General features: G+C 43.7%; 1 protein-coding gene across 1 annotated transcript; it reads right to left on the reverse strand.

The window, feature by feature from the left end:
* Positions 1-4,156: 4,156 nt before the first annotated feature.
* On the reverse strand, positions 4,157-9,822 carry odc1 (ornithine decarboxylase 1). The gene is given in 12 exon segments (NM_001005441.1): positions 4,157-4,573; positions 4,667-4,881; positions 5,264-5,379; positions 5,474-5,636; positions 6,176-6,259; positions 6,343-6,424; positions 7,000-7,134; positions 7,220-7,392; positions 7,485-7,658; positions 7,740-7,883; positions 8,135-8,282; positions 9,703-9,822. Coding segments are annotated over 10 exon segments (1,383 nt in total). The 5' UTR covers positions 7,842-7,883; positions 8,135-8,282; positions 9,703-9,822; the 3' UTR covers positions 4,157-4,434.
* Between the last annotated feature and the right edge of the window lie 1,334 nt (positions 9,823-11,156).

An 11,156-nucleotide genomic window follows, 5' to 3' on the forward strand; every position in this document is an offset into this window, starting at 1 on the left:
CAGCGAGGAATTAACTGTGTTGCATAAATGTACCGTTTCCCAGAGATTTCCATTGATGCGAATACATTAGAAGCTGTCAGTCTGCCAAGCACGATACGAATGGCGTCTGGCTCACTCTGCGCACGCTGCACATCTGGCCCCTCGTACCGCAGATATACAGGCGCCGGGATGTTTTTATCAGGGTTTGAACTATTAGAGCAAATGCACATTATTATTATTACTATTATTATTATTACTATTATTATTATGTATAACACCAACACATTATGCAGCACTGTAATAAACATACAAGAAACATACAAAAACAGACAATACAAGAAGTAAAGAGGGCTCTGACCAGAAGAGCTTACAATCTTAAGCATTAGGATAAAAACAATTTCAGGGATGCTTTTTGTTGGAAAGATAAAACAACACCAAAAAAAACCCCATGACAGTAGGTGACTGGCCGGCAACTCCTCTACATGGTATAGATTGTAAGCTCTTTTGGACAGGGCCTTCTTCACTGCTTGTATCGGTTATTGGTTGCTTTGTGTGTAAATATGTATGTTAATAATAATAATAATGGTTGTATGGTTGCCATATCTGCTACTTATTAAAGTAAATGCATCCCTCCTAAGGGCTGTGGCAGACGGGGAGACTAGTTGCCCACAACAAATCTCCCTTGTCACGGGCGACTAGTCTCCCCAAAATACCATCCCACCGGCGAGTATGTAAATCACCGGTGGGATGGCATACATGGCGCCACAATTTCCCCAAAATCGCGGAAGTTGCTTTGAGAGGAAACTTCCACGTTTTCGGGGGAAATCGTGGCGGCGATTTACATTTTCCCCGGTGGGATGGCATTTCGGGGAGATTAATTTGGGACCATTAGGGCTGTGGCACCACAAATCTCCCTTGTCGCAGGTGACTAAGCTCCCCGTGTGCCACAGCCCTAATGGTCCCAAATTAGGCAGGACAGTCCCAAATATCAGGCACTGAACAGTGGGCAAGGTTTAGGGCAGAATGCAGTGTGTCTGGGGGTAACTGGGCCTCTGAGAACCCACCCGCACAAGTGATGCCATAACGTAATGGGCAGGATGTCACTTCTGCCCGCGGCATGTCACATTGTACCCACCCCCCCAGAGGAGAGTATCAGGCAGCAGTACCATAGAGACATCCGAGGGCTGTCACTTTAGGCAGGAGACCTTCAGTGTATGGGTTTCCTCCATGGCATCTGGTTTCCTCCAACCACAGGCAATTAGGGTTACTGACTACACTGGTGTGTACACCCCAATGCCATGACTTAAAAACATGGTAGAAACACCCAGTGCGTTTGGTGCTTCCCTGCAGTCACAGGCCTATGAGCAAGTGCTGGGCAGCATGAAATGTTTTTACTGTGATGCAGATAATATTGCTGTACATGTCCAGTTAATTGGTTAACAGGGGCCACCAGTGTTGGGGGGTGAGCACGAAATGGTATGGACCATTGCAATGGGGGCAGGTTAATAATGTAAATAGAGAAAGCTGGTTGTTGAGGAGTTAGTGTTACTGTTACATTGGTAGAAAACTGGCGCCATCTGGTGGGCATGAGCAGCATTACAATAAGCACAGTAATTTAATCTGAAGCGCCATAGTGTTTTCTGGGTGGGGGGGTGGCCCCAGTATCGGACTGGCCACCAGGATACCAGGAAAACTCCCGGTGGGCCCAGGTGTCAGTGGCCTGCTTTATGGTCATTCTCTATTTCTCAATGGGAAGAAAGAGAAGAAATAGATGGAATAGATGCTAGCATGTAAATAAAAGAGACTAGAAGAATAAAGAGGTTGGGTGAGGAAAGGAGGAAAAATAGTTTGGAGAGTGGGCCCATGGTCCAAGGTTTTCTGGTGGGCCCCTGGGGCCCCAGTCCGACACTGGGTGGCCCTCTCTCACCAAGTCTTTGACCCCCCCCCCCCCAGTGAGTTTAAAATAAACAATAATAATGCATCTCCCTACCTTTTACACCTGACATATAAAAGGGATAGTACAGGATTTAGCAGTGATTAAACTGTGGTTAAAATGCAGCAAAGTATCAGCCTGTCAACCATTTTAGGGAGGAGAAGAAATCATCACTGGGGGGGGGGCAAGTTGTTAGGGACAGTACAGAATTTATTCCAAGATCTCTGTACGCAGAATGCTGCGCTCACGTGGCCCTGGTGCCACCCTATTGTCTCCTCCAACTCATTCTGGGAAAGCTTGCTATTAAATATTGATTCACCTTTACATTAATTTTAGTATGATAGAGAGCTATTCTGAGACAATTTGCAATTGGTCTTCATTTTTATTTGTGATTTTTAAATTATTTTGCTTTTTGTTCAGCAGCCCTCCAGCTAGGAACGTCAGGAGCTAGCTGGTTGCTAGGGTGCAAATTACACTAGCAACCAAGCAGGCCTATATCTTGGTTGAACTCAGTAAGGCCAGTCACACCCAGGTTCTGTTACCTGTATAAGCCATTTGCAGTTATTTTTGGATACCATGGAACCTGGACCTGGTGTTTTGCACTCCTGACTATGGAAGCACAGAGTCCCTGTAATGCACTTGCATGGCCTGCACTAGGGTTTGGCTTCTGTGTGAGGTGGGCAACTTGCCACTCACTTCCCCTCTTCCTTTACCCACATGATATCACTGGGTGCAGTTTAACAGCCCATGGGAGCCCAAGTGGCATGGCCCTAGGCAGCAGCGTCAGTAAGGGAGGAGGGTTACATTACAGGGGAAGGCATTCCTATTGGAGAACTGATATTTATATAATATATCCTGGTCTGAACACACTGGCAGCAGCAATAGGGAAATAACTGGTTGCCAGTCCTTATTACATAGCCCTTTAGGTAAATACAAGCCTATGGTTTGTGATATCCTGCACATTGCCTCCAGGGGGCAGCAGAGCCCATAATGCCAGGACCTATAGCAGTAGGCTTGCGTGTAAGAACATGTGTGAGCTGTGGCTTTTAGCTGCTGTAGTTATAGCCCAAACCTAATGCTGCCTTACACCAGAGCAGGGCTTTTCAGCACCTATTTAGCTATTCTTCATCTAGTGTTCACCCACCTAGTGTTGGCCCTGGGCCAGCAGGTACATTTACTTAAAAGGGGTTGCTCATCTGAAAATTTACTTATGATGGGGGAGCTTGAGATTGTACAACTTGTAACAACTTTTTTTAATTATTTTGGTTGAGTTTGCAACTTCAGTAGGTATCATTTGCTAAGGGACACATTTAACTAGCAACCAGGCAGTGGTTTGAATGAAAGACTGGAATATGAATAGAAGAGGGGCAGAATAGAATGATAAGTAATAAGTTGCAGTAACAATACAACTTGAGCTCCGTTGAGCAATAGTTTTTGGCTGCTGGGGTCAGTGATCCCTTTTGAGAGCTGGAAAGTCAGAAAAAGGCAACTAAACTAAAAAAAAACAAAAAACCTAAAAATTAAATATTAGCCACTCCAGAGATGTTGTAAAGGTGAGCCACCCCTTTAACATGGGCCAGGGTAACAGTCATGGCTGCCACTAGAGGCAGTGTTGTGTGTTTGTGCTTTTCCTTTCTAACATATGTATCAGCATTTACCCCCTTTTCAGCTGTAATCCACCCCCCACAGTACATCTGCTAAATACACACAGCAAGCTTTTAGCTCTTCAACAGTACAAACATTCAATTCCCCATAAGTTTAGGGACACTGACTGTAAAATGGGCCTCAGACCATCCACTCAAAGATATTGCAGATGCTTGTTAGATACCTGTGCGACAGTTTTCTTTCCCCATTAGAAGACAGATAAATGCAAGGCTTAGCACATGCTTAGCTGCACTAGATAATCTTGTGCTAATTACCAGGGGGGGGGGGATATTCAAACTTAAGCAAAGCTACTGAAGACCTGTTAACATTGGGCTGTGATCCTTAGGGCAGCCATGTTTAGTGAACTACCCAACAATAGGCTAACATGGAGCACAGCCTGAGCCATCAGCCACAAAACTAATTGCCAGTCCCAGTGTACTTGGGCAGTTGCCCTATAAATAGTAATTTAGGCCTTTCCATACACAAGTCCTTGGGCTGTGTGCCTAAGTCTGGATGTGCCTGGGTGCATGTAGGCACCCACACCCATAGAGGTATATTGGCACTTACCCCAAACCAGTTATGGTGAAGCCCACACACAAGTTGTTTGAACACTTTATTTGTAAAACTGGTCAATGAAGATGCTGACTGGCAATACACAAGCTACAAATGCTTGAGTGATAATTTGCATCTCCAATATACTTCAAAAAACATAAAAAAAAGTTTCCATAGGAACACAGATAATGTGACCCCATCTCACAGTCATCCATTTTGTTGCATTAATGCTGGCAAATACAATCTAGAAAAAAAGAATGAGTTAAATTTAAATAAATGGTCCCAAGACTAAAGTTGCAGTTGAACTACAGCGTTTGTTAATAAGCCTATACGTTGATGCTGGCAGTAGGACAGATGGTAGGGGCAAGCTCAATGCCACTCTCCTGGGCACAGGATACACGGTGTGCGCTCAGTTCTGGTACTTCAGGGAGAATGCCATGTTCTTTAATATCATGCATGAGTTGCCTAAAATAAAAACAATTATATTAATTTTGATATATGCAGCAATGTTTCCCCTTTAGCCCCTCCCTCCACAGAAGACATTCTCCCCCTACTTACCAGTGTGGCCTTGACATTACATAATAAAGGGTTGGTCTCTGAAATCCATTGAATGTTGAGGATGCAGCAACAGTGTAGGCGCCCATGTTCTCAAATAACATCCAGTCTCCAACTTGTAGCTCTGGCAGGTCGAACCTTTCCACAATACGATCCAATCCATCACAGGTTGGTCCCCAAATGCTGCTTGAGTAGAAGCTCTCATCTGGTTTAGGTTTCTGAAAACCAATGTTTTATTTAATACGAGCTATGGATTGTTTAATTATGCAGCAATCTCTTGCAAGGAAACAGCCAGCAAACAATAGCCATGCTGTGGAATGTCAGAGTAATTAAGGGTCTCATTATGTGAGTAAGCTACATGGCATTTGACTTGGCTACAAGACACTGCCCTTAGGGATAAGCCACAGGCTGAATTTGAAGTTATTGAGTTACTTACAAGGAAATAAGCCTACGTGTTAGCAGGCTGCAAAGCTTCAGCCTTTAGGGCAAAAGCATGTCACACACACCATATAGATCCAAGGCCAGATCAGACTACATTAGGAAGCCACAGCTGCCTTTCAATATAAGCCTTGGAAGTGCCACCCCATAAGCAATACATACCTTTGTTAGAACTGGCTTGACATGTGCATGATCAAACAAGATGCAGTTGAAAGATCCATACACGCCATCATTCACATAGTACATCAGGGTCTTGTCATTGGCAGCATCCTCTTCATCTATAAAAGTTTTTTTTATTCGATATATTTTTATTAAATGAGATTTAACATTAGAACTTCACCACTTTCATAAAATAAAACTGCCCAGGCTTACCATCAGATCCACTTTGCTCATTCACCATAACTTTCTTGGCAATGATATTAACTGCGAGTGTAAAAGCAGAGGCCACATAGTATCTCCCAGGCTCAGCAATGATGGTCACTCCAGAATCTACTGGGAAGTACTTATCCAGGGCTGGGTTTATCACAGATGTAATCTGAAAAGAAAGAATTCAGGCGTGCACTCAAATGTTTACAAGATGTATAGAACAGACATAAGGTGGTATAGGGTACTTCCCCCCCACAAATTAAGCCTAGTTGGCCTTAGGAAAGTTGTGAAAATTTTAAGTTAATAGGTGTACAAATCTATGAAAGCCTGTCTGCTATGGAAAGCAGTATCACCCATCCCTCTCTGCATTGCAGTTCTAGCAATAGAAGCAAGTTAGAAGCCAGCTTATTATCAGCCCTGTAAAGTATGCAAGGTGCTGTGGGAATTTGTATCTTGGCTGGAGGGGAGTCCGTTTCTGCCAGAACCAGTAGTGCAGGAAAACCGCTTTAAAGTGAATTGTAAATTGCAATTAAAGCAATTTTTTAAAAAGTTAGACTAAACACCCCATTAAATAAAGTTACCAACACATCTTGTGTAACATTTTTGGCAGCAAAAACTCCGATTTATCTTGTGCCCAGGTCATGCTTTTGACCTGGGTGCAAGTTCTAGGAACACTCTGCATTTATATGAAAATCCCACACAACATACCTCTTCAAACTTCAGTTTAACGTCCTCTGAACCAGGGAATCCTCCACCAATGTCAAGTAAATGCATGTTGAATCCAAGCTCAGCCTTTAGGAGAACAAACAGGCTTAATTGTAATACCAGTTGCCAGACAATTTACACAAAGCTAGGCTAATAAAGTTTCCACTTACCCCCATGTCAAAGACACATCGTGCATCTGAGACAGCTTGTACATAAGTCTGAGGATCAGTGCAGCCACTGCCAACATGGAAACTAGAGGGAAAAAAATATTCTTGTCAGCAGCTTGTTTAACGTTTGCAGAAGTCTCCCTCACACTGGCACTTTCCCTGCTTCTACCCACTGAGGTTTTGCATTATGCAACATACAGTAACATTCATATATGGAATGTTTATAAAATAGAAAGTCTTAGATTTCATGTTCTAAACTGAATCCCCCTGCCTGCTCTAGAACAGCAGTAGATATGGCGAAAGGGAATAAACCACCCAAATGGGATTTGTACACCTGGAAACTTCTTATAATTCTGATGTGAAATTGTCCAACTGATACAAACAAAAGCTGATCTGAGAAAGATATGCCAAGAGTCACACTTGGCCCTTACTTCCACAAGTTTACATGGGATTTAGGCAGATTAGTAGTGTACCGAGTGCTCAGCATCCTCTGATGGCTCCTATCATATCAGGGAGGGCAGTGAAAGCATACTTAGATGCAAAGGTAATAAGGGTCCCTCTGCTTACTTTTATACAATTAACCATTCATGGCCTTCTGTAGCAGCAAGTTAGTCACAACAGCAGAGATTAGGGAGGGAATCGCAACAAGTCTAAACTCACCTTACACCAATTATATCCACATTAAGCTCTTTTGCCCGCTCCAGAAGCAGCCTGCTTGTTTTAAGGGTGGCACCAAATTTTACACTGAGGCGGCAGACAGCTTTTGAGTCATCAGTTGCTATGCGCAGAACAAGCCTGGAGAAAAAAAAAACTCATGTTAAACAAAAAGCCAACAAAGTTTAGTGGAAAAGACTTGGTTTCAAAATAAAAACTCACGTACTTTGCATTTGGGTGATTCCTTGCCACTTTCATTAGTTCAACTTCACTGTCAAAAGTCATCTTCTCAACACCACAGCTAGCTGCATATTTGATCTGGGAGACTTGTTTACATGGATTTGCATAGATAATTCGCTCAGATGACACTCCAATACTTTGTACTAGTTGGATTTCCGTCTAAAGGGGAAAATGTATATATTATATCTACATATCTAACAAATTCCACTAAAAGCCCTGTTCAAGAGCACAGCGACCAAAAAAATGCCTACCTTACTGGCACAGTCAAAGCCTGCACCAAGGAGGGAGAGAGTCTTCACGATGGCTTTGCTGTCATTGCATTTTACAGCATAAAATGGAGTGACACGTGGGAGTGCTTTAAACCAACGTACATGCTTTTTCACAATGTCACCAAGATCAGCAACATAAAAGGCATCTTTGTCATCCTAGAAAGAGGTATTGCAGTTCATTAACACTTTATAACGACACTGACATTTTAACATAGGTCACCATAATGCCAAACTTACAGATAAGGACACTTCATTGATCTTTTGCTCCACAATATCCCTGGCACAGAAACCTTCCTCCAGGAAACTGAAGTCAAAGTCGTCGTTGCTGAAGCTGTTCATTTTTGCAGTTATTTTGTTTCAAGAGGCAAACTATGCAACAAACTGTAAAGAAATAAAATAAACTACCATCATTCGTCACCTCCCAAATGTTACACAAATCACATACAGCCACTTTTCATACGTAGCAAAGTAGGACTTAGTAGTTTAATAAGTAGTTTTTCCCCCCACTCATGTGAAGTGCATTCAGTTGGGAAAAAAGGATTCACTAGAAGCACCAGGTGTATCAAAACCTGCTCAACCTGCATTAGAACAGGAATCAAACAGCCCTAAGGATAGAGGTTCAAGATACTTACATGGACAAGTAAGAGATGGGGGATAACTATAAAGAAAGCTTCAGTTTCACTCCCAAGGAGGCTCGCCGGTGAAATAGAAGCCTGGTAAGTAGAGGACAAGTCCTACGCTCTCAATGGAGCCGCTCTGCGCTGTTCTGCTGTTTGTATTCTGCAAGAGGAGACATTGTAATAAGTACTTGAAGTTTGATCCACTGACACCACTAACAGGAGAAAAAGGCCACAATGACTTGTCACACTCTGCTTCCCCTTTCAGCAAGCAACAGGCACCCCTCCCCCTCATATAAACACCCATTCAGCCCTTACACAAGGGAAAAAAGAAAAAAAGTTGCCACATTTGAAGGTGTTGCATGGTGCAGTCAGACTTAGTTTGTGGTACTGCTGAGAAACTGCACATAATCAGTGATCCGTGAAAAGCATTACTGGGAAGATCCTTGAGTCAGAAGGACTCCCGGGAATGAATCCTTTCAGTCCTATAGTTTCCATGGAACATCCAACAGACTAAAGCTCACCCAATAAGTGGTAACAGCCAAGGCTATGGCCAATAGCATCCCAGCTACAGAAAGGGTTTGCCCTTATTGGGACTTCATGGAAAGCACAGGGTTTCCCTTCATCACCAATGGTTTCATCAACCAATATACCAGGCAGGTGCCCAGAGCATTCCCAGCTTACAGATACAGAAACTGGCTGGTACAGGGTGTGTTTGTTCCTACTGAGCAGCATTTGTCTGGCAGAGCTTACACTGCTGGCCCTCACACTGACACAATGTAGCAGAAGCCAGCAGCCATTGCGCACTCAGGGAAGGTCATACACAGCCATTATGTCATCTGTATATACACTGAAAGCTTCAAAGCTTTATTTCTAGCTATTATGAAAAAAGTTTTGACTGCATTCCCCTCTAAACAAAAATGGTTAATTCTGAGGAAATCAGATTTCAGAGTACAAGTGCCATTGGGGGTGCAAGCAGCTGCTGCAAAAGCCCAAGCCTGTGTCAGACACACAGCAGCTATGAGCCCGACAGCCGCCATGGGAAAAGAGCCCCCCAGCCCGACAGCCGCCATGGGAAAGGGGCCCCCCAGCCCGATAGCCGCCATGGAAGGGCCGAGCCGAGACTCCCAAGCCCCATACGCTAAATCCTGCCGCGTGTCAGAAAGCCGGCCGGCAGGGAAGCGAGAGTCCGCCCCCCATATCAAAGCCAGCCAATCCGGCCGCACAGCAGCTACAGCCCTGCTCATTCATTGGCCAGGCAACATCCTCCGCACCTCATGACGTCACCGCGTGGGCGTAAACCACGTCATTCCGTGAGGCAGCTGTCTGCGCTGTGTGACTAAGGGGAAGCGGCTCGTTACGGTCCGGAGCTGTGTAACTTACTAGAACACGTTATTACTAACCAAGCACATCCCTCAACCGGCAACCCAAATCACACGCTTACAGACCTATAGTCACACCTAGGTTACTCGGCTCCTATAAGTCCCTGAACTTTCTCCCCTCAGTGACACACAGACAATAGACCCCCGAAACACAATAAAACCCTCCGTAAACCGCAAACTATAGAACAAAACGGCACTTACCTTAAAAAGCATTTACGAAGTCTGTACCCATCGAGGCCACAAATAACCAGGCAGGAAAAAAAAGACCACCTCGGACAAACGGCACTTCAGCTATCCGTAACCAGCACTCGCAGAGCTGAGAGCTTACTGTGAATGAGAAGGTGTGCCGCTACTCGCTCTCATTTATAGTGCCGCCCTCGTCGCCATGGAGACGCGCCAGCTCAAACCAGCCCTGATCGGTTTGCTCCGGGGCTGCCACAGTCCCCTCCTCCTTCCGCAGGGCTTCCCGCGTATAGAGCCTGTGCGGCCCCTTTGTCATGGAACTGGCCGGTCACATGTTCCCATAGCTGCAACCGTTGTATTTTGAAATGGGGGTTATACTATGGGGCTGAGGGGTGTAAGTGCGTGTGGCGCTTCACTCGGGCTTTGTTTTGCCCACACATTAAAAACGTTTCATTTATACCATATTCCGTTCTTTGGCACTTTTTTTTTCTAAATTAAAACTTTTGAGACTTTTATGTTTGTGTATATATAACGGGGCGGGATGGTGGAAAGTCAACTAGCATTGACAGCTGTGAGGGAATACTAGTTACGAAACGCTAGTTACGAAATACGCCTCTTACTAGTACGTCAGTGCGGTACCTTTTCTGTTCCATCCTATGTACAAATAGAAAATACACAACAAATCTGTATTCTGCAATTAGAAACGGCAAACCAACTTCAATGTTTCAAAAATTCTTTTGTTTTATGGACTTTTTCTGCGCCCCTTCCAATTAAAGATCTGTGTTTCTGAGGGAAATATTTTCATTTCAGCATTTGCAGAAGCGATTTACAACTACATTTTCCCAAATTTTATTGAATGATATTTTTTGTAGGGATGTATCACTGATTTGGAGATTTTTGCACTCTTTCTCATGTGTTTAAATCCTCAGAATCTGGAAAAGGCACATTTTCTGGAAAAAATATTCTTGCCTTTCTATACTCCTATTTTAATATTTTTTTCCTAATGAAAAAAATGGCAGTTCTGCTACAAGCTGGGTGGATTTTGGTCTGAAAATGATGGAGTGTTAAGCGACAGGCGATTGCCAATAGTCAGTACCTGCACTGGGAATTTGGGGCATTTTTAACCTGCTGGGAAAATGTCACATTTGAATGATTCCCTGAATGGCTAATGGGCTGAATAGACAGCATACAAGCCCTCACACACAAAGGGGCAGCAGGGAAATATATATTTAAATAATGATCTCTAGAAGTTTAAAGGACAAGAAAAACCTTAATTCACTGATGTGTGCCACCTTAAAAGGTGACATGTGACATAATATTATTAACATTTATAATTAACATTTATTTATAAAGCGCCAACATATCCCGCAGCGCTGTACAATAAGTGGGTTTCATACATTGGACATACAGAGTAACATATAAAGCAACCAATAACCAATACAAGAGGTGAAGAGAGCCCTGCCCAAAAGAGC

This window comes from Xenopus tropicalis, chromosome 5 (genome assembly GCF_000004195.4).
Source record: "Xenopus tropicalis strain Nigerian chromosome 5, UCB_Xtro_10.0, whole genome shotgun sequence".
Lineage (NCBI taxonomy): Eukaryota > Metazoa > Chordata > Amphibia > Anura > Pipidae > Xenopus > Xenopus tropicalis.